Genomic DNA, 23967 nt, shown 5'->3' on the forward strand with positions numbered 1-23967 from the left:
AGCAGGAATCGAACCCACGACCTTGTGTATGCAAGGCGGGCATGCAAACCATTGCACCACGGTGGCTCCCTATTATGAACTAACCGGTGATATAAATATCGGAAGATGTTTTTCAAACAATTCTCAATTTGGTAAGAAGGAACTACAGCTTGTTTAATATGCTGATAATTTAGCGTAAATGAGCTACATTATTCAGTTGCAATATTTTAAAGTGTTCAGTTCTGTGATAATAGTATAAGGGGTTTCGCTGCAACAATTTTACTTATTATTATTAAAATGTGTGTCGTGATGTCCAGTTTTATTTTATTTTATTTTATCAATAAAACACTCCTGATGAAATTGGAAAGAACCAACAAAACATTGAGTAAAATATGAAATAAATTAGTTTTATTTAATTCATACAAAAACCAACTGACCAAAAAGGCCAGTTTGAATAACTATAATATTATAAAATTGGTCTTTACTTTTAGTTAATTTTTGCTTTTATGTTATTCCTCTCAGAAATACCTAAAACAACATACAACAAATTAAACCTATTCTATCATGCGGTCGATACAGTATTCAAAAAATATCAAACAATAGCTAGACGTATAGTAAAGGGTGATTTGTTAAGAGCTTGATAACTTTTTTAAAAAAAAAAACGCATAAAATTTGCAAAATCTCATCGGTTCTTTATTTGAAACGTTAGATTGGTCCATGACATTTACTTTTTGAAGATAATTTCATTTAAATGTTGACCGCGGCTGCGTCTTAGGTGGTCCATTCGGAAAGTCCAATTTTGGGCAACTTTTTCGAGCATTTCGGCCGGAATAGCCCGAATTTCTTCGGAAATGTTGTCTTCCAAAGCTGGAATAGTTGCTGACTTATTTCTGTAGACTTTAGACTCGACGTAGCCCCACAAAAAATAGTCTAAAGGCGTCAAATCGCATGATCTTGGTGGCCAACTTACCGGTCCATTTCTTGAGATGAATTGTTCTCCGAAGTTTTCCCTCAAAATGGCCATAGAATCGCGAGCTGTGTGGCATGTAGCGCCATCTTGTTGAAACCACATGTCAACCAAGTTCAGTTCTTCCATTTTTGGCAACAAAAAGTTTGTTAGCATCGAACGATAGCGATCGCCATTCACCGTAACGTTGCGTCCAACAGCATCTTTGAAAAAATACGGTCCAATGATTCCACCAGCGTACAAACCACACCAAACAGTGCATTTTTCGGGATGCATGGGCAGTTCTTGAACGGCTTCTGGTTGCTCTTCACTCCAAATGCGGCAATTTTGCTTATTTACGTAGCCATTCAACCAGAAATGAGCCTCATCGCTGAACAAAAGTTGTCGATAAAAAAGCGGATTTTCTGCCAACTTTTCTAGGGCCCATTCACTGAAAATTCGACGTTGTGGCAGATCGTAAGTCTATTCATGATGAAATGTCAAAGCATACTGAGCATCTTTCTCTTTGACACCATGTCTGAAATCCCACGTGATCTGTCAAATACTAATGCATGAAAATCCTAACCTCAAAAGAATCACCCTTTACATAGTTGAATCCACTTTGTTTTTTTCTTTAATTTCCTATAAGTAGGTCTAAATTTTCAATCCAAAATTAAAATAAAAATGTCCAAACGAGTCTAGGTTAGATTGCACTTTTTTATCTTTTTTTTTCCAAAATCACTGTTTATGATTTATATCAACACTTTGTACTAATTGAACTTGAAATTCATTCATCCATTTTTTTTGCATCGGCCTTAATTGTATAGCTAAAGAAAACAAACAACTATATTCTTCAAATCGGAAGGTCATTTCAATTCACATCTACTTAATCCCAAAATGGCCAACACCCAAAAATTTTCATTTCGAAAAGAATATTGTCATTGATGTTAAGGTGTGAATTGATAAAGAATTTTGTTCAGAGGTGCTAAATAGAATAGTGGTATGGAAATTATATACAAATTTCAATCAAAAATAAAAAGACAATTTTTAGTTGTTTTTGAAAAATATGAGAAAATTACAAAAATTAAAATATATTAGATATTAGCTTTTTTATATTTGTTGTAAATTTTTCTTCACAATTTTTCTTTTTGTATTTCTGAGTATTTATTTATGTATTTATTTATTGATATTAATATTCAATATTATTAGGTGTTAATATGATATGGGCGTAGTTCCCACAAATATCCATTATCGAACAAATTCAATAGCATCATCATGATCATAATATCAGTATCCAACCAATTAACACTTACATCTCTGTGTGAAATTTAGTCAAGGTCTAGGTAAAGCAATGACCAAGCACATGGTTTATTTTATTTATTTCCTCTGCATTTATTTGTTATGGTGTTTACTGTTAAATGGGAATATAATAGAAGAAAATTTTCTCTCAAAAAGTAAATAATTGTAAAAATTTTTGACAAATATTTGTCAATGGAAAAATGTAAGCAGAAAAATAAGAAAAACCTAAAGTCAATAGCTCACATAGCGAAAACATCTATTAACTACACTCACAGAAAAAAATCTGCGACAAACAGTAGTTGATGTCTGATGTAATTTCAGCGTCTGGCGAAGAACATATTATAAAATTTTTAGGTTTTAAAATATAACCCAAAGCCTATTAAAGGAATAACAAGTATATACGGCCGTAAGTTCGGCCAGGCCGAATCTTATGTACCCTCCACCATGGATTGCGTAGAAACTTCTACGAAAGACTGTCATCCACAAATTTACAACTCACATGGTTGTTAAATATCATATACTACCACCACGTACCAAATTTCAACCAGATCGGATGAATTTTGCTTCTCCAAAAGGCACCGGAGGTCAAATCTGGGGATCGGTTTATATGGGAGCTATATATTATTATGGACTGATAGGAACCAATTCCTGCATGGTTGTTGGATACCCTATACTAACATCACGTACCAAATTTCAACTGAATCAGATGAATTTTGGTCTTTCAAGAGGCTCCTGAGGTCAAATCTGGTGATCGGTTTATATGGTGGCTATATATAATTATGGACCGATATGGACCAATTTTTGCATGGTTGTTAGAGACAATATACTAACACCATGTACCAAATTTCAGGCGGATCGGATGAAAATTGTTTCTCTTAGAGGCTCTGCAAGCCAAATCGGGAGATCGGTTTATATGGGGGCTATATATAATTATGGACGGATATGGACCAATTTTTGCACGGTTGTTGGAGACCATATACTAACACCATGTACCAAATTCCAGCCGGATCGGATGAAATATGCTTCTCTTAGAGGTTCCGCAAGTCAAATCGGGAGATCGGTTTATATGGGGGCTATATATAATTATGGACCGATATGAACCAATTTTTGCACGGTTGTTGGAGACCATATACTAACACCATGTACCAAATTTCATCCGGATCGGATGAAAATTGTTTCTCTTAGAGGCTCTGCAAGCCAAATCGGGGGATCGGTTTATATGGGGGCTATATATAATTATGGACCGATGTGGACCAATTTTTGCATGGTTATGAGAGACCATATACTAACACCTTGTACCAAATTTCAGCCGGATCGGATGAAATTTGCTTCTCTTAGAGGCTCTGCAAGCCAAATCGGGGGATCGGTTTATATGGGAGCTATATATAATTATGGACGGATATGGACCAATTTTTGCACGGTTACTAACACCATGTACCAAATTTCAGCCGGATCGGATGAAAATTGTTTCTCTTAGAGGCTCTGCAAGCCAAATCGGGGGATCGGTTTATATGGGGGCTATATATAATTATGGACCGATGTGGACCAATTTTTGCATGGTTATTAGAGACCATATACTAACACCTTGTACCAAATTTCAGCCGGATCGGATGAAATTTGCTTCTCTTAGAGGCTCCGCAAGCCAAATCGGGGGATCGGTTTATATGGGGGCTATATATAATTATAGACCGATGTGAACCAATTTTTGCGTGGTTGTTAGAGATCATATACTAACACCATGTACCAAATTTCATCCGGATCGGATGCCCCCATATAAAACGGGGGTCCGTTTATATGGGGGCTATACGTAAAAGTGGACCGATATGGCCCATTTGCAATACCATCCGACCTACATCAATAACAACTACTTGTGCCAAGTTTCAAGTCGATAGCTAGTTTCGTTCGGAAGTTAGCGTGATTTCAACAGACGGACGGACGGACATGCTCAGATCGACTCAGAATTTCACCACGACCCAGAATATATATACTTTATGGGGTCTTAGAGCAATATTTCGATGTGTTACAAACGGAATGACAAAGTTAATATACCCCCCATCCTATGGTGGAGGGTATAAAAAAGATTTTCTATGAACCTACCATGAAAGAAAATTTTAGTTAATTTTTGAAGAAATAAATTAAATGAGCTCATAACTAAACTGTATTAGAAGCGCAGATGTCCCGCCGATTTCACAAAAATAATTGAATAATTTTCGACAAATTCAAGAAAAATTTATTTGACACAATTCTGTTTTTTTCCATGGTTAACAAAATTTCCAAGCTTGAATAAAAAATTGGAGTTCAAAATTGCAAAAATGCCTTTAGTACCATACCAAGTTCGTGATGGGCTCATTATTGGTAAAATATACAAATTTTAAGAAATTCTGAACTATTTTCGGGGTGACACGAATTTAGTTAATCTTTATGCTTCATTTGTGTATAATTTGTTCCTCTGTTTTAGTTAATTTAACTAACGTACGCAAAAAATTATTAAAGTAATGGAAACTTTCTTAAAACGTAATAATTCCATGAACTAAAATATAATTAAATCAGCTTTAGTGAAATGAAAAATAGGGTTCACTTTTTTTCTGAGTGTAATATCCTTAAAAGCTCCTAAAGGCAATCTGCAAACATTTTGTTGTGTCTTAATTTTATAAATAAACTAAAACCTGTTTTAGCATCATGGAGTTGAAAAAAAAACAACAGAAAATGTTTCAAAATTTAAGCTTGCTCAATTTGCTGATTTAGCAGATTTTTCTGCAGTGTCTAATAAGAAATTTCTTTGGGTGTATGATCTGGATATGGCGTACAGTAAAAAAAAGATGGTCAGACAAACGGACTAATACCAAAGGATCATCTCAAGAATTGAATTCAATATAATTCAATTTTATTACACCCTGACTCCACAGTGGAATATGATATGAAAAATCAATTTTAAATGTATTTCTAATAATTTTATATTATCTACGATCAAAATTTTAGACAAAATTCATACTTCGCAATGGGTGTACTAAATTTTGACTAGTGGATCTACATGTAGATGATATGAAAATTGTAAGCAAATTTAGTAATCCGTTGCCGAGTTTTTGTACAAATCTCTCAATACCATACTTGCAAGTTTGTGTCTTAAATCTTTTGTTTTCACAATTTTAAAATTTGCAAAAAGAAAACCAAAACTGCAAATTTAATATAACACATTTTTATTGTTTTCTTCTTTCTTTATACAGAATGATGCCTCTCATTGGTCAATACACAATAGGAGATGTGGCAAAAATATCCTCCCAGCTACATGAACAATATGGACAAATTGTGAAATTCGGTGGATTGATTGGAAGACCAGATTTATTATTTCTCTATGATGTAGATGAAATTGAAAAGGTTTGTGTCAAATCAAACTAAAGTCACAATATTATGTATACAATAAGCAATTTATATAAATTTATGAAAATTCTTTAATTTTTATAGTGCTATCGCTCAGAAGGTACAACACCATTTCGTCCTTCTATGCCAAGTTTGGTGAAATATAAAAGTGTGGTGCGTAAAGATTTCTTTGGTGATGTGGGAGGAGTTGTAGGAGTGTAAGTTAGAAAATCTCATTTAAGAAAAAAGTTTTAAATTATTTTGGTCATTTATAAATATTATTGTTTTATTTTTGTGTTTTGCGTAGACATGGCGAGCCTTGGCGTGAATTTCGTTCCAAAGTCCAAAAACCCGTATTACAATTATCTACTGTGCGCAGATATTTACAGCCCTTAGAAATGGTAACAGATGATTTCTTGAAACGCTGTGAATCATTATTGGATACCAATTCTGAATTACCAGAAGATTTCGATAATGAAATTCACAAATGGTCATTGGAATGTATGTTGAGAAGACTATGGAATTCGAATATTTTCCCTTTGCATATTTAACTATTTTTTATTCTTTGTTACAGGTATTGGTCGCGTTGCTTTGGATACCCGTTTGGGATGTTTGGAATCAAATTTATCACCTGACTCAGAGCCTCAACAAATCATAAATGCTGCCAAATATGCTTTGAGAAATGTGGCTACATTGGAATTGAAAGCTCCATATTGGCGTTATTTCCCTACACCATTGTGGACGCATTATGTGAAAAATATGAACTTTTTTGTAGAGTAAGTGAGACGATTTAGACGAACATAATGGTCATATAAAATTTCGGGGATTTCATATAAATCGCAGACATATATAGTAAATGAAAATATAGCGTATAGGTTAGGTTAGGTTAGGTGGCAGCCCGATGTGTCAGGCTCACGTAGACTATTCACATTGGTGAACTTCGTATAAAATAAATATAAACCATATCCGACTGTCGATCAGAGAACGAAGCCGACCATTTTTTTGTCGGCGGCGGCTTGACGGCTAAGCCGATATAGATTTGTTCATTCGGCGGCGCACAATTATACATCATAAATTCAATTTGATGTTATCCGAATGACAATGCGATTAATTGTACAACCAATCTTACAATCAAATTTACCCTTCATTAAAATTTTCCGAGCTACATTTTTGCAAAATTATTATAGAAATTTGATACTGATCAATTGTGGGTGGAAAGTTCAAAATTTTGGCAAAAAAATACTGATTTAAATCAATATTTTTTATTAATTGGCGGCTAAATTTGAGTTGAGATTAGTCGACATATTCGACGGCGGTGTCAACTGGCAAAAACTGGTCGGCGGCTTGAGATTAGTTGTACAACCAATCATAAAATCAAATGTACATTTCATTAAAATTTTCTGTGCTAAATTTTCAAAATTATTATAGCAATATCAAGCTGCTATAATAATTTTGAATTTCGGTTGTGAGTGGAAGGTTAAAAATTTTGGCAAACATATGACTATTATTAATACATTTTTTTCTGATTTACATCAATATTTTTGCTTTTCTACACAAACAATTTTTTCGGAGACTTAAATAGATTTTTTTCATTCACAGAGTCTGCATGAAGTATATAAAATCCGCCACAGAGCGTTTGAAATCCCAAGGACCTTGTCAAAATGGAGAACCATCGTTGCTGGAAAAAGTTATAATGTCACAAAAAGATGAAAAAATTGCCACAATCATGGCATTGGATTTAATCTTAGTAGGAATAGATACGGTACAGTATAATAATAATAATAATAATATCTCCTATATCTCATATAGAAAAATAATCATTGCTTTTTCCCTCTAGATTTCCATGGCTGTATGTTCTATGCTTTATCAATTGGCTACACGACCAGAAGAACAACAAAAAGTCCATGAAGAATTGAAACGACTTATACCAGATCCTTCGACGCCTTTGACTTTGCAACTGCTAGATCAAATGCATTATTTGAAAGCATTCATCAAAGAAGTTTTTCGTATGTATAGTACAGTTATTGGAAATGGAAGAACATTGCAAGAAGACACAGTAATTAGTGGATATCGTGTACCCAAAGGAGTAAGTTTCTACCCCGAATTTTGCGGGTCTGTTGTATGTCTCACCAGGGGTATGATTATGGAGAAAATTCTACCAAAAAACTACCAAACAAAAAATCTTCTATAGAAAATTTTAGTTCTATAGAAAATTTTGTCAAAATTTAATTTCTTTCTGGATAATTATCGTTGACCTTTTTATTTATCTTTAAGAATTATTTTTCATAGTTTCGGCTATAGGTCGATTAAAAAACGTAGATATGATGTTTTTCTTTTATTTTTATTTCCAATATTTCGGTTGACTTCGTCAAAACCGTTTTCAAGGATTTGTTCTGGTGTACACAGTAAAACAGAGTGTGAAGCTGTGTACACCAGAACAAATCCTTGAAAACGGTTTTGACGAAGTCAACCGAAATATTGGAAATAAAAATAAAAGAAAAACATCATATCTACGTTTTTTAATCGACCTATAGCCGAAACTATGAAAAATAATTCTTAAAAATTTAATTTCTATAGAAAATTTTACCAAAATCTTATTTCTATAGAAAATTTTGTCAAAATTTTATCAAAATTATATTTCTATAGAAAATTTTGTCAAAATTTAATTTCTATAGAACATTTTGTCAAAATTTTATTTCTACAGAAAATTTTATCAAAATTTCATTTCTATAGAAAATTTTGCCAAAATTTTATTTCTATAGAAAATTTTGTCAAAATTGTATTTCTATAGAAAAATTTGCCAAAATTATATTTGTATAGAAAATTTTGTCAAAATTGTATTTCTATAGAAAAATTTGCCAAAATTTTATTTCTATAGAAAATTTTATCAGAATGTTATTTCTATAGAAATTTTTGTCACAATTTTATTTCTATAGAAAATTTTGCCAAAATTTTATCAAAATTATATTTCTATAGAAAATTTTATCAACATTTTATTTCTATAGAAAATATTGTCAAAATTTTATTTCTATAGAAAATTTTGTCAAAATGTTATTTCTATAGAAAATTTTGTCAAAATTGTATTTCTATAGAAAAATTTGCCAAAATTTTATTTCTATAGAAAATTTTGCCAAAATTTTATTTCTATAGAAAATTTTATCAAAATGTTATTTCTATAGAAAATTTTGTCAAAATTTTATTTTTATAGAAAATTTTGTAAAAATTTTATTTCTATAGAAAATTTTGTAAACATTTTATTTCTATAGAAAATTTTGTCAAAATTTAATTTCTATAGAACATTTTGTCAAAATTTTATTTCTATAGAAAATTTTATCAAAATTTTATTTCTATAGAAAATTTTGCCAAAATTTTATTTCTATAGAAAATTTTGTCAAAATTGTATTTCTATAGAAAATTTTGCCAAAATTATATTTGTATAGAAAATTTTGTCAAAATTGTATTTCTATAGAAAAATTTGCCAAAATTTTATTTCTATAGAAAATTTTATCAGAATGTTATTTCTATAGGAAATTTTGTCAAAATTTTATTTCTATAGAAAATTTTGCCAAAATTTTATCAAAATTATATTTCTATAGAAAATGTTATCAACATTTTATTTCTATAGAAAATATTGTCAAAATTTTATTTCTATAGAAAATTTTATCAAAATTTTATTTCTATAGAAAATTTTGTCAAAATTTTATTTCTATAGATAATTTTGTCAAAATTTTATATCTATAGAAAATTTTGTCAAAATTTTATTTCTATAGAAAATTTTGTCAAAATTTTATTTCTATAGAAAATTTTGTCAAAATTTTATTTCTATAGAAAATTTTGTCAAAATTTTATTTCTATAGAAAATTTTGTCAAAATTGTATTTCTGTAGAAAATTTTGTCAAAGTTGTATTTCTATAGAAAATTTTGGCAAAATTTTATTTCTATAGAAAATTTTATCAAAATGTTATTTCTATAGAAAATTTTGTCAAAATTTTATTTCTATAGAAAATTTTGTCGAAATTTAATTTCTATACAAAATTTTAATTCTATCGAAAATTTTGTCAAAATTTTATTTCTATAGGAGATTTTGTCAAAATTGTAATGCTATAGAAAATTTTGTTAAGATTTTATTTCTATAGAAGATTTTGTCAATATTGTATTTTTATTGCAAATTTTGCCAACATTTGATTTCTATAGAAACTTTTGTCAAAATTTTATTTCTATAGAAAATTTTGTCAAAATTTTATTTCTATAGAAAATTTTGTAAAAATTTTATTTCTATAGAAATTTTTGTCAAAATTTTATTTCTATAGAAATTTTTGTCAAAATTTTATTTCTATAGAAAATTTTGCCAAAATAAACATCTAGCATTTTTGGTAGAATTCTACGAACTGTGGTAACCGTGGTTCTATGTACTTGAATGCGGTTTTTGCAAAAGTGCCAGTACCTTTAACATTTATATCATGAAAACAAATTATCAACATATGAACCCAGCAAAAAAATTTGGAAGTTCTTCCAAAGGCACAACTTTAAAAGCACTCCCAGAAGATGCACTCCCAATGATGTTCTTTATTTTAACTACCCAGGAAGTTCTTTTAATTCAATTTTTTATAACTTGGTTTTTTCACACTTTTAATGGGTACTTTTAACTTTTTTTGGTTCAAATAGGTTAAAAACAGAGTAAGAATTCATAAAATGGTACAAATCATTAAAATTTTGTCGAAAAAAATTCTAAATCCAATTTGAAAAAATTGTAAATTTTTGAAAATATTGGAGGTCAAACGTTCCCGACAAGCATTAGAATCCATTAAAAATTATAAAACTTATTTATTTGAGGAAATAACACAGAATTTTTTAATTTACATCCAAAATATTGAATTCGGATCACACCTACAGAAGTGATGCAAATTCAGTGCAACGGCTGTTGAAATGGAGGACATCCGTCCTATGACAAGCCCATATTAAATTCATCGCTTCTGCGTCAATTTTGCACCACTTCCGGATCCAAAAAGAACATTTTCATTACTTTTTTAGCGACACTTTTTTTGCTGGGAATATAAATTTGCTTAGAATTAAATGTACATCTACTAATTATTTCACTCCCTACAGGTACAAGCTGTCTTCCCCACAATTGTGACCGGCAATATGGAAAAGTATGTCACCGATGCTGCTTCTTTTAAGCCCGAAAGATGGCTTAAACCCAGTCAGGGTGGTTTTCAGGGAAACCTACATCCGTTCGCTTCTTTACCCTATGGATATGGTGCTCGTATGTGTCTTGGACGACGTTTTGCCGATTTAGAAATGCAAATACTCCTATCGAAACTTTTGCGATCCTATAAATTGGAATACGAACACGAACCTCTGGATTATGCGGTTACATTTATGTACGCTCCAGATGGTCCTTTGAAATTTAAAATGACCAAGTATTGATGTATTTATTTATATATGTATGTGTGTATATATAATTAATAATTTGTATAATTTTGTATTTTTAAGTTAATATATGAAATAGATTGTATTTATATTTTTATTTATAATATGAGTTTCTAAAATATAATTAATAAAAACTATGTTAAAAATAATGTACTTTACACATGGCAGTGTTTTTTGGGCTAGTCAGATAAACATATCCCTAATGTCTAATGGGGATTTCATATAGAGCACATGTCAAGGTGGATTGAATTTCCAATAATTTCTATTGATTTAATCCTGGCAACGCTGGTTTGGAAATTTTTTTTAAACTCAGAAATTTCAGAAAATTACATAAAATCTTTATTTGATTGATAGTATGGCATTTACGTATACATTTAACCTGAAATTATCTAAACACAAGAAGCGCGTGATGAACTTTCTTAAAAATACTCATTTTATAAAAAAAAAAAAAAAAAAAAACAAATATATACGGTCGTAAGTTCGGCCAGACCGAATTTTATGTACCCTCCACCATGGATTGCGTAGAAATTCTACTAAAGACTGTCATCCACAATCGAATTACTTTGGCTGTCATCCACAATCGAATTACATGAACATATATGGTCCAATTTTTGTGTAAATAGGACCAAATTTTAACAAGAACAAATGAAATTTGATTATTCAGGAAAAATTAAAATCTGGGGATCGGTTTATCTGGGAGCTATATATGGACCAATATCGACAACTTTTGGCAAGGCTCTTAGCGAACACTTATTAACAATGTACCAAATTTAAGCTGAATCGGATGAAGTTTGCGCCTCCAAGAAATTCTCTCTTCCAAGAGGCTCCCGAGGTTAAATTTGGGGATCGGTTTATATGGGGGCTATGTATAATTATAGACCAATATGGACCAACTTTTGCCTAGGTGTTAGTGGCCGTATACTTACACAACATAGAAGATTTCAACCGAATCGGTTTATATGGGGGCTATATATAATTATGGACCTATATGGACCAATTTTAGCATGAATGTTAGAAACCATATACTAACACCACGGATCGGATGAAATTTGTTCCTCCAAGAGGATCCGCAAGCAAAATCTGGGGATCGGTTTATATGGGGGCTATATATAATTATGAACCGATATGGACCAATTTTTGCATGGATGTTAGACGTCATATAAAGGGTGGTTAAAATTTCAAGGGTGATATTGATTTTGAATAAAACACAAACTATTTAGGAAATTATTGTAATTTTATTTTATTATGATATTTTCGATGACGCTGAGGCATAATGGAGGTTCTAGGCCGTTAATGTGGCGAATTATCTCATCCTTTAGCTCTTGAATTGTTGCTGGCTTATCGACGTACACCTTTTCTTTCAAATAACCCCAAAGAAAAAAGTCCAACGGTGTCAAATCACTTGATCTTGGCGGCCAATTGGCATCTCCATTACGTGAGATAACACGTCCATTGAATTTGTTGCGCAAAAGAGCCATTGTTTCGTTAGCTGTGTGGCAAGTGGCAGCGTCCTGCTGAAACCACATGTCGTCCACATCCATATCTTCCAATTCGGGCCATAAAAAGTTCGTTATCATCTCACGATAGCGAACACCATTCACAGTAACTGCCTGACCGGCCTCATTTTGGAAAAATACGACCCGATGATGCCGCCAGCCCATAAACCGCACCAAACAGTCACTCTTTGTGTGTGCATTGGTTTTTCGGCAAGCACTCTTGGATTCTCATTCGCCCAAATGCGGCAATTCTGTTTATTGACGAATCCACTGAGGTGAAAATGTGCCTCATCACTAAAGAAGATTTTCTTCGAAAATTGATCATCCACTGTTGCCGTTTCTTGGAACCATTTAACACGTTGTTGGATTGTGTATCTCTCCATGGTTAAAATTGAATAAGTCTGAAATAGAGAAATGTCATATAAAATTCGGAAAAAACTTGGCGTTTAGGTGTGGTTCACATTCAACATCGGCCCTTACAATTTAACCACCCTTTACTAATATCACGTACAAAATTTCAACCAGATCTGATGAAATTTGCTCCTCCTATTGCATCCCCTAGTCTAATCTAGGGGTCGGTTTATATGGGGCAATACGTAAACGTCATACATTTGCAATACCATCCGACCTACGTCAATAACAACTACTTGTTTCGTTCGGAAGTTAGCGTGATTTCCACAGACGGACGGACAGATGGACGGGCGGACGGACATAGCTAGATCGACTCAGAATTTCATCACGACCCAGAATATATAAACTTTATGTGGTCTTAGACCAATATTTCCATGTGTTACAAACGGAATGACAAAGTTAATATACCCCCCAAACTATGGTGGAGGGTATAAAAAAAAATAATTTACTTAGGCTATAGTCATGTAATACATTTTTTATTTGGCCTCATTGGCTTTGTATTACGAAATAAATGGAAATTGAAAATTGAATTGAAGTGTTGTTCCTTTGTAAGACGATTCATGCTTCAGTTATAGACCAAACTGAAGATATTTGACTGTGAAATAAAATACGAAATGTGGGCCAAACAGTGTTTCTGAAAAGATTATAGCTAAAAAATCAACCTTTTATAAACCCTGATCACTGCCATAGCACTTTGGCGAACGCGAGCATTAATAATCATTATCCATAATTCTTTCTGTAAAATTCAGTTGCATTTTTATTTGTTTTGCGCGTGTGTACGCAATTAGAATTCTGAGAATTCAATAAAAAATTTAAATCAACTGTCTTATAATTCAAACCTTATAAATGTACCCTTGCGAGGATCTAAAGATCAGAAGAACAGCCTAATGGCGTCATTATTTATTTTTTGTTTTTTTGGGTCGAATGGAAGATCCCAATAGATAGACGCTGGCGGAGACAGCTTTTATTCTGTCTTACATAATATTACTTTTAGTTATCGATAACTCGATAAAATTATCAACAAATCTGGCATCATCGTTATTATTGCTTTATTGCAATTACAATTTGCGTTGATACTTTTGATAGTTTTGGAAAAGCAAGCAAGGATAAATTGATAAATTTAAGCATAAAGTTTGCACATGGTTAACAGCAATGTCTGATACAACGAGAGCACAAGAAAATACTGCCGAGAAAGCATTGCTTGAAGAAAATGCAAGTGCTGAAGAAAAGCCGGCTTGCAGCCTACAAACAAGGTAAGGAATATGGACATGCAAACTTGTGAATGGCTTTGGAACTATGGGAAAAAAGGATATTCGGATGGTCAAAATTGTATTTTTCAAAAATATTAACATTCTAAATCACTGTTGGTTATCCCATTTCCTACCAATTAATGCTTAGTTGTACACAATATATGGGTTTCACTATCCGACTTTGGTCTAATTTTTGTTTTTTGAATAATTTCAGTGAAACTGAGACAATTACAAAATCTGACGATCCAAAATCTAATATGGATTCGTCTGATACCACAAACAATGCTAAGACGAATCCCGACGATACAATGAAAATGGAAATTGAGACACACAAAGAACCCAATAAAGGAATAGAGGATATCAATGAAGTTTCAAACACAGAAGAAGACATTTTACTAAGTCACGATAATGCTAAAAGTCCACTTAACACTGACTCGAATATAGAAAGCGAACTTTCTTTACCTAGTGATTTAAATAAAAGTCCCTTAGCGGAGCCATTTACCGAAGAGGAAAATTCTCAGGAAATCCAAAATCCTTCATTGGACGAGAAAGAGAAAGATTCAACAGACTTGGCAAAAAAAGTATCTGAGAGTCCCGATTTGGAAGTTCCTAAACTTCCAACTGTTCCAGACGCGGTAAAGTCACCAACTATTGTTGAGGAAGAATTAAAATCATCAGATGTTGGAGCAAATATAAAGTCACCAGTTACAGATGAAAAATCGCTTTTAGAAACAAACACCGAAGAAAATATGGATACCAATGATATAGTAGATGCTGCAACACCATCATTAATGGAAGAAAATTTAGACGGTAACAGTCTTGATAAATGTCTACCTTCAGTCGTATCTGATTCTAATATCATAGATGATGCAGACTTACCCGATTTACCTCCAGAGAATGTAGATCCAGAAGAAGATGGCCATTCGAAGGATTTAATTTTAACGGAAACTAAAACTGATTCTGATCAATTACCAAAAGATGAAGCTGCAGCATCTATGATGCTGACTGAAGATTCAACAATAAGTGACGTACCAGAAATTTCCCAAATAGAGGACTCTAAAGTTTCTGACAGCCCTAAAAAGCCGGAAGGATCTACAATCGACAATACAGAAGAAATAAAAGACTCCAAAGACCTTGATAATTGCAAAGAGTCAATGGATCATGTTGAATCTATAGAAGAAAAACTTCAGGATACAAAAATCAACGAAAGCACTAGCATTGATCCCGAAAAAGAAGCAGAAGAGAATATTGAGTCCAAAGTCGATGATATGGAAATAATGTATACTTGTGACAGCCAAGAATCAAATTTAGTTATAGATGAAACATGTGACACTACAGAAAATAAAGAAGCTAATGAAACTACAAGCTCTAACAAAGATGATGACGATGATTCAGATTTGGCTATAGTGGAGGATGATGTTCCAATGGTGGACATTACGGATACTCCTAAAAAGAAGAAAACTCTAACACTTGATGGAGAAATTGTAGATGACGTTGATGATACTCCTCCAAATGATACGAAAGAAACATGTGAGGAGTCCCAAAATGAGCAACAAACAGTGGAAAATGAAAAGAAGACTGAGGATGTTTCAAAAACCGATAGCAAAACTGATTCTAATGAAACTAAAGATGATGATGTCATACCAATAGAACAACCTCCTATGCCAGTTATTGAAATTGATGACGAAGATGACGATGAGCAGCCTCCACCTACTCAAGCTTCTAAACAAGACTCCCAAACTTCAAAAGAAGGCTCTAACCAAAAGGATGATGTACAACCTATGGAAATAGAAGACGAACCGGCAGCCGTCACCAGTAATGATGACAAAGATCAGAAAGAGGGAGATGATCTCTTATCTGTAAGGGCCGAAAAGTCCATGGATGAAATAATGAAGGAATCATTAGATAACAAAGTCGAAGATCTCACGGAAGATGAAAACGATACAACCGATGAAGTTTTCTACAATAAGGAATGTATCAACTATGAATGTCCTCACAAGCACAAACAGTTTTTGAAGGTACCCCAATTTGCATTCAGTTACTTTAAGGTCAACAAAAAGAAATTCAAAGTCCAATACATTTGTGCTGAATGTTATGACAAAGCATTGGATATGTATGAGGTATGTTCGATAATCCATATGTAGATAGAAAACAGTCAATTCAATTGATTCTTTTTAGGAGTATTGTGGTCTAATAAACGCCAAGCAACCTTTACTTTTGGAGAATATTCCCAGTGGACGTCAAGAGTTTGTTGAAATCATCGATAGTAGTGATGAAGAAGATACTAGCGATGCCTCCAAGGCACTCGAACCTAGCAAACCTTCATTTTCGAAGTACGATCTAACCATAATCGAGAAGGAATTGCATAATACCATTAAATCTGTATTGGATCGTGTAGAAATACAGAACCAATTGACATGGTCAAAAACTATACTTACAGAACGTCTTAAACGTTTGGAAAGCGAAACAGAATTTGTCGATGTCGAATTGAAATCCTTACAGAAAAAAGCCGACAAAATGCATGAAGGTTTGTACTCATGTCCCAAGATAAAAATTCGTCAACTACAGCCATTGGATTTGAATAGCGGTAAAGTTATGGGCCTAGACGGGCCGCATGCTGAAGTCCAGGTTAGTTAGATAAGTCTGTATGTCCATATCAAAAAATTATATATATATTTTTTTTTAATTTTTAAAGCCTATTCCAAGTGTTGGAGAAATCGAAAGACCGCCAATTCAAATTGGTGGTACATATTATGCTGTGAAGAATAATGCCATTGCCAGTTGGGTACCATGCAAAGTAATGGAACAAACCGATGGTGGTTCTATGGCACAAAAGAGTGTGAAATATTATCGTATAAAATTCTTAAAAGCTCAACATACAATGATGAAAACTGTGCCTGCTAAGCATTTAGCCTATTACGATCCACCATCTGTAAGATTGCCCATAGGTAAGAAAAAAATTCCTATAGAACAAAAAATTCAAAAAAATCAATTGTGTCAAAATTGTAACTAGAATTGAAATTGGAATAATTTTGTTATAGTCGTGAAATTTTGCCAATATTTCCCATGGTGACTAAAATTTTCTTCATGAAAAATTATTTACAAAATATTTCGTAGCAGTAACTTCTCTTATTTTTCCTAAGGAATTGAACATTTTATCAATTATTTAAATCTATTTGTAGGAACCCGTGTTATTGCATATTTCGATGCCACTTCTTTGGCCCGCGGCCGTGAGAAAATTAATGTTCAAAGTGCTTTCTACCCAGGCATAATAGCAGAACCACTAAAACCCAATAACAAATATAGGTAATGTAATTTTTGTTAACCCAAACACCATAGCCCTATAAAATTTTGTTATTTTACCAGATATTTAATATTCTATGATGATGGTTATACCCAATATGTTTACCACAAGGATGTTCGTTTGGTTAGTTTTGTCTCTGAGAATGTTTGGGAAGATGTTCATCCTGCATCCAGGGATTTTATACAAAAATACCTAACTCAATACTCTATCAATCGTCCCATGGTTCAGACTCAAAAGGGCCAGTCCATGAATACCGAATCGAATGGTTATTGGTTACATGCTCGTGTGGTAGATATCGACTGTAGTTTAGTTCTTATGCAATTTGAAGGAAGCAAAAGTCACACTGAATGGATCTATCGAGGTTCTTTAAGATTGGGTCCAGTATTTAAGGAATATCAAAAGTCGTTGCAAAAGAATTCAAATTTACCTGTATCAAGACTGTCCCGAGTATGTTTTTCTTTTAGGCTGTGTTAGCATAGAAGCTACTATAACTTTTCTTTGTATTTTTTGAAAACAGCGCACAGAACCATTTATACGTTATACCGAGGATGAAGAAACTTCCTCTCAGCAACAACAACAACATCAGCAGCAACAAAGTGAAAAAGCCAATGAAGGTAATAGAGCTGTGGCTCGTAAAACTTTCGGTCGACCAGAATCTATGATGAATTCATCGCAGCCAAATACCACTCCTGCAGCACCCGCTGTAAAACATTTAAATAATTCCACAATATATGTAGAAGATGAGAATAAGCCAAAAGGAAAGGTATGTAAAAAAAAACTTCCTTTTCAGATGTTCAATATGTTTCTCCTTTATTGTATATATTTTTTTTCATTTTTAGGTTGTTTACTATACCGCCAAACGTAATTTGCCGCCTCGCAAATACAAACCCCACAAATGTTCACCTGCATGTCTGTTCCAAATTACACACAATTTGAATGCATACAGTCCCCTATCGAAGCCTTTACTTTCCGGCTGGGAACGCTTTATCCTAAGACAGAAAATCAAAAAAGTCGTTACCTATCGTGGTCCCTGTGGCAAAATCATGCGAAATATGAAAGAATTGCATCATTATTTACGAGTAACCAAAAATGTTTTGAATGTGGATAACTTTGATTTTAGCCATGAGATTAATTGTTTGGCCGAATATGTCATTGAAAGTGCCATCGTACAAAAGCGAGACATATCCTTGGGTCAAGAGAAAATGGCCATACCCTTGGTGAATTATTATGATAATACTTTGCCACCTGAATGCAAATACTCGGCCAAAGTTATACCAACCGAAGGAGTTCATATCAACACCGATCCGGAATTCTTTGCCGGTTGTGATTGTGAGGATGATTGTTCGGATAAATCGAAATGTTCTTGCTGGCAATTAACATTGGCCGGAGCTAAATATGGAAATCCCAATACACCACCAGAAGAAGTCGGCTACCAATACAAACGGCTGTTGGAGCATGTTCCCACGGGTATCTATGAATGTAATGTCCGTTGTAAATGCAAAAAAAGTTGTCTCAATCGTGTGGTACAACATTCTTTACAAATTAAATTGCAAGTATTCAAAACTTCCAACAGAGGTTGGGGTTTGCGTTGTATCAATGATGTGCCTCGTGGTAGTTTTGTTTGCGTCTATGCAGGACATTTATTAACTGAAGCCAAAGCTAATGAGGTGGGTCCAGATTTCAGAGATTCTTGAATGGGATTTCATCACCATTCGTTTCATTTCAGGGTGGTCAAGATGCTGGAGATGAGTATTTTGCAGAACTGGATTATATTGAGGTGGCCGAACAAATTAAAGAAGGCTATGAGTCAGAAGTAGAACCCCCCGAACCAGAAGAGGAGGTTAGCAGAAACTCCCTATTTTGTTTTCTAGAAGATTTATTCATTTCTTCTCCGTATTCTAGGAGGCATATCAACCCGAATTGGACGATGAGTTTACACCTGGTAGATCCTTTTTAACACGTTCAAAGAAAAACAGTGTGGGTAAAACTTCCAGAATGGATGAAGATTCACAAGAAAGACAAGTTATAAATTTCAATCCAAATGCAGATATGAACGAAGAGTCTGTAAGGGAAAAGTAAGTCTCTCAAAATTAATTAATTTTAAAAAGAAATTTACTAATTTCAATTATTATAGTTCCATCCGTAAACTTTATGGTAAAGATGAGGCTTGTTATGTAATGGATGCCAAAATTTCCGGAAATTTGGGCCGTTATTTCAATGTGAGTTGTCCTATACATCGGAAGTTGTCGAATTTTATTTGAAATTATTTTTTCTTTAGCATTCTTGTGCTCCCAATATGTTTGTGCAAAATGTCTTTGTGGATACCCATGATTTGCGTTTTCCTTGGGTGGCTTTCTTCGCTTCTTGTAATATTCGTGCTGGCACAGAATTAACCTGGAATTATAATTATGAAGTGGGTGTGGTACCGGGCAAAGTTTTATATTGTCAGTGTGGCGCAGCCAACTGTCGTTTACGACTACTTTAAACATTTTGCAGAATCCTTTGTAGTTTGTATATTCAACTTCCTTTGTATTAAATAAATATCTCTTAAACAACCATATTTGATTACGCTCTAAGTTATTTCACTATAGGACAAATTGGACATTTTTATAAAAAATCTGGACTTTAAATATCGGGTGTTACTATATATAAAAAACGAAAATTTAGTGAGATTTTATTAGCGGTTTATTTTCCATTATATGTCGATAATAATATCTACTTCGCCTTTTTATGTGAACAAGACGTAAACTATCGATAAAGACATCTCACGCTATTTACGGTAGCATTAATGGTCATGCTTTCCATGTATGGATATTACCGTCCTGGTTAGTAATGTGCCTATGCATTTCTTACCGCAAGCCGACATTATGTTACAGCTGCATACCTCCGCTACCCATAAGAAATGCATAGCTAACGAATTTTTCATTATGACTATGCTATAATAAATTGTTTACACTTTCTCCCATAGGAAATACATGGCAAAACCACCTTATTGGCATGCAATAGGGATTTTCGTACGAGCTGCATACCGGGCTTAGGGCTGGTATGCACCTCTAACGAAATTTCCGCTACCCATAAAACGAATATTCCTTGAGGTATTGTTATCGATAGTTTACAGTTTGCTTCCATATCTTATATCCATATAACATAGCAAAACTGCATTATTGACATGTAACAAGAAATTTCGCAAGCGCTGCATACCGATCAGAGATTTCGTTTGCTTACCAACAATACAGTATTGTCATGTATCTATTTTGGGAAGCAAAATCTGAACAATCGATAACAACGCCCCACAGAATTTTCGTTAGCAATACAATTTTTATGCGCGGTGGAAATTTCGTCACAGGTGCATACCGGCATTAATCGCCGGCAAAAACCATAATACTACGTTCGCACTAGACACGAAATCTCGCTTTTTAGAACCAAAATCTCTTTACAAATCTCATGTGTTCGGACTGGCAAAATAATGAAATTTCGTAGATTTGAGGATTTAACATGTGTTTGTAAATATATCAATACAAACACAAACCCGTATGTGTACACCCACACACACACACATTCATCTACCAGGAAAATTGGGGTAGGATTGCAAAAATCGCATTTTTAGTACTAAAACCACAGTTGTACAAGGCAGTGTAGGGGATTTTGATAGAGATTTTGTTGAAATCCTCTACGAGCCAGCTGATAATTGCAAATCTACTGATATCTAGGAGGATTTCGGCCAAAATCGTCGTTCACGAGGATTTCGGTCTAGTGCGAAAGTAGTATAAGAGAGGTGCAAACGGTGCATTCAGTTGGTCATGCAATTTCGAATATAGAGCCGTTTTCTTTTACCACTGGATACCCTAAGCCGTGAAGGACTAAAAGAAAACAGAGTACTCGCTTATCCAGAACATCTCCAAAAATATGCAACACTGTCATCAGCTGTTTAAAAACAATCACAGAAAATAAGTTAAGTCTTGCATTTTCATATACAATATTTTTCGATAAATTAGTCACAATAAGTTGCTATTGTGAATCAAAGAAGCGTCACTTTATCCATCCATTATCGACCAGTGCTAAAAGAAAACAGTCCTTATGTTGTTATGAAAAAGTCCCCACCTTGTTCATTATCGAAATTTCGATAATAAAATCGATATTAATGGAAAATGTCTTCCCTATGGTAATCGAACAACACAGAATAATTGCTAATATCTCCACAAAATCAACTTCTCCGAATAAGTCCTAGATCTCCAGTCAGAAATGAATCCAAACATGAATATGCAAATGCAACAACAGCAGATGGGTGGTATTGGTCAAGGTGGTCCGGTAGGAGTTCCTCCCAATGCTATGATGCAAAAACCCGGAGTTTCGCCTCTTCCAATGCAATCATCACCCCAAACTCCTCAACAGCAAATGGTTGCCCAACAACAAATGTCTCAAAATCAGGCTCAACAACAGATGACGCAAAACCAAGCCCAACAGCAGCAACAACAACAACAACAGCAGCAGCAACAAGCAGAGAAGATTGACAATATATCCAAAGTGAAAAGCTTATATATGCCTATGCGGGAGTCACTTTTAATGACTTTTCGTGGAGCGGCTTTTACCCTGCAGCAAAATAATATGGCAGACAATCTTAAACGAGACAACATGATGAATTCGGCACGTTTTGACAAACATCTTGAAGAATTCTATTCGTATTGTGATCAAATTGAAATGCATCTTAAAACAGCTATACAATGTATGCAGCAATTCTCCTCAGCTCAACATTATCTACCGGGAGCCGTTACTGCTTTACGGACAGAACCATATTTACAAGAGAATCAAACGGGTCCCATGCCATATCCCACATTTTTAAACACAGTTCGGGTTCATATACAATCCACCAAAGATTTGCGTGATACTCTTATTAGTGCTTCGCAAAATATATCCCAGGCTGATTGATGATGATTTGACATGGATTGAAATTCTTTTCAAAATCAAATAGAAACAGAACAATTCATGGTACATAGTAATAATCATATATTTGTAGGAAATAATATAAAAGAAACAAACATAAGGAATTCTTATCATCTATTTAATATTTTAAGTGTTTTCATAAGTACTAATAATTTGTAAGATATACTATATAGGGCAGTCCGCTATTAGTCCTCATCGGATTCTTGATCAGCAATTCTTTGTAGACGTGCTTTAAATAAATTATCATCTTTCAAATGTTGTCCTTGTACAAATTGCTTATTTCCACATCCTGCTACAGGACATCGAAGACGTTTATTTATTTGTATAGCCTCCAAGATATGGCTTTTTTCATAATGATGACCACACAGGGTATTGCGTACGGGGTTTGTCATTCTTTGTTTCGTTATGGGGTCATAGATATTAATTTCACTCTCCATGACCAAGTCATCAGACTCAGTGCGACTTGTACCCCCGACAGAGTCATTGTTGCCACTCTGTAGGTCACACATTTGTGTGATTAATTGGCGAAAATTCTTAAATTCTGATGAAGTTTTTGGATTGTATTTCTTTGTTTCCAATTTTTCAATCTGCTGTTTGTAGTCTTTTTGGAAATCATCCAATGTACTCGATGATTCTTTGGCAGCTTCCAAGGCCTTTTCGTGGATTTTTCCATTCTCATTGATTTGACTTAGTTTGGCGGCTAACTCAAGAAATTTTTCCGTGTCATGACTTTCTGTTAAGAAGATAAAATATAATCAGTATCAAAGGGTTTGTAATGACAAAAATCTGCTCTCTAGGGGTGAATATGGATGAAATGGGAATTACTCAAAATCTTTTGAGCATAGTTAGCAATTTTATCAATTAAACAAATTTGGTAAAATCTAACAGATACGATTTTTCATTTCACATTCATATGAGATGCAGTATCCAATGTCTTCCAAAGGTGCTATTTCCGTCATTGCAATCATGACATCTAGATTTCTCTATACCTTTTAATTTAATTTCCAACATTATTAGTAACATTTTGATTTTTCTGTTTATATGAAAGGAAGATTTTAATTTCTTCAACCACAACACTCAATTCCATGGTTAACAGCAGATGTTTTAAGTACAAAGGAGCTTTGTCGTTTGGTTTGTAAGGCAAAAGCTATGATATTATTATTTATCCATCTCAATTCAAAAGGCTACAGGATGAGCAATATAAGTAAAATGATCTTTAATCAGAAACATATATAAATTTTCTCAATCCTGAGCGAAGCCCTTAGAATAGGCATTACACAGCAGGTCTGTCCCCGAACAGTTATCATATTCTTGGAGCATGACTATTATAGAGTGGTTTTAATACAATGCCACCATTTATTTGGTTTAGATTTAATTCCTTCATAAACTTACCTGGAGGACCAAAAGTCAAAGCCAAATTGTAGGTCTCCAATAGACACTGACGTGCATTTTCCAAATCTGCTTTCAATTGCGCGTTCATTTCTGACGTTCAAATACCCTCCTTTATTAAAATTGCACCAAGGATTTTCGATATCATTAATTTCGATTACGCAC

The 23967-nt window shown here is 33.6% G+C and overlaps 4 protein-coding genes across 4 annotated transcripts in view; 3 read left to right on the forward strand and 1 right to left on the reverse strand.

Moving 5' to 3' along the window:
• The window catches only part of Cyp301a1 (Probable cytochrome P450 301a1, mitochondrial), a 32477-nt gene extending 21308 nt beyond the window's left edge, over window positions 1-11169 (forward strand). The window contains exons 2-8 of the mRNA XM_075311396.1: window positions 5449-5599; window positions 5687-5799; window positions 5889-6082; window positions 6156-6357; window positions 7181-7343; window positions 7419-7667; window positions 10688-11169. Coding sequence (XP_075167511.1) covers window positions 5449-5599; window positions 5687-5799; window positions 5889-6082; window positions 6156-6357; window positions 7181-7343; window positions 7419-7667; window positions 10688-11008 — 1393 coding nt within the window. The 3' untranslated portion in view covers window positions 11009-11169. The remainder of the gene's footprint in view (window positions 1-5448; window positions 5600-5686; window positions 5800-5888; window positions 6083-6155; window positions 6358-7180; window positions 7344-7418; window positions 7668-10687) is intronic.
• Window positions 11170-13973: 2804 nt separating this feature from the next.
• Window positions 13974-20032, forward strand: egg (SET domain bifurcated histone lysine methyltransferase eggless). The gene is made up of 12 exons (XM_075309677.1): window positions 13974-14171; window positions 14383-16288; window positions 16347-16796; window positions 16864-17116; window positions 17351-17474; window positions 17535-17919; window positions 17990-18235; window positions 18312-19139; window positions 19199-19312; window positions 19375-19547; window positions 19607-19691; window positions 19751-20032. Exons 1-12 carry the CDS (start codon window positions 14071-14073, stop codon window positions 19955-19957), a joined length of 4872 nt encoding a protein of 1623 aa, XP_075165792.1. The 5' UTR covers window positions 13974-14070; the 3' UTR covers window positions 19958-20032.
• A 1596-nt stretch (window positions 20033-21628) lies between these two features.
• ix (mediator complex subunit intersex) lies at window positions 21629-22668 on the forward strand. The gene has a single exon (XM_075309370.1). It carries the CDS (start codon window positions 21715-21717, stop codon window positions 22396-22398), a length of 684 nt encoding a protein of 227 aa, XP_075165485.1. The 5' UTR covers window positions 21629-21714; the 3' UTR covers window positions 22399-22668.
• Window positions 22453-23964, reverse strand: LOC142237915 (E3 SUMO-protein ligase NSE2-like). Its single transcript, XM_075309372.1, has 2 exons — window positions 23806-23964; window positions 22453-23146 (listed from the first exon to the last, which is right to left on the reverse strand). Exons 1-2 carry the CDS (start codon window positions 23891-23893, stop codon window positions 22599-22601), a joined length of 636 nt encoding a protein of 211 aa, XP_075165487.1. The 5' UTR covers window positions 23894-23964; the 3' UTR covers window positions 22453-22598.
• Window positions 23965-23967: the final 3 nt, after the last annotated feature.

Source organism: Haematobia irritans, chromosome 5 (genome assembly GCF_050003625.1).
Source record: "Haematobia irritans isolate KBUSLIRL chromosome 5, ASM5000362v1, whole genome shotgun sequence".
NCBI lineage: Eukaryota > Metazoa > Arthropoda > Insecta > Diptera > Muscidae > Haematobia > Haematobia irritans.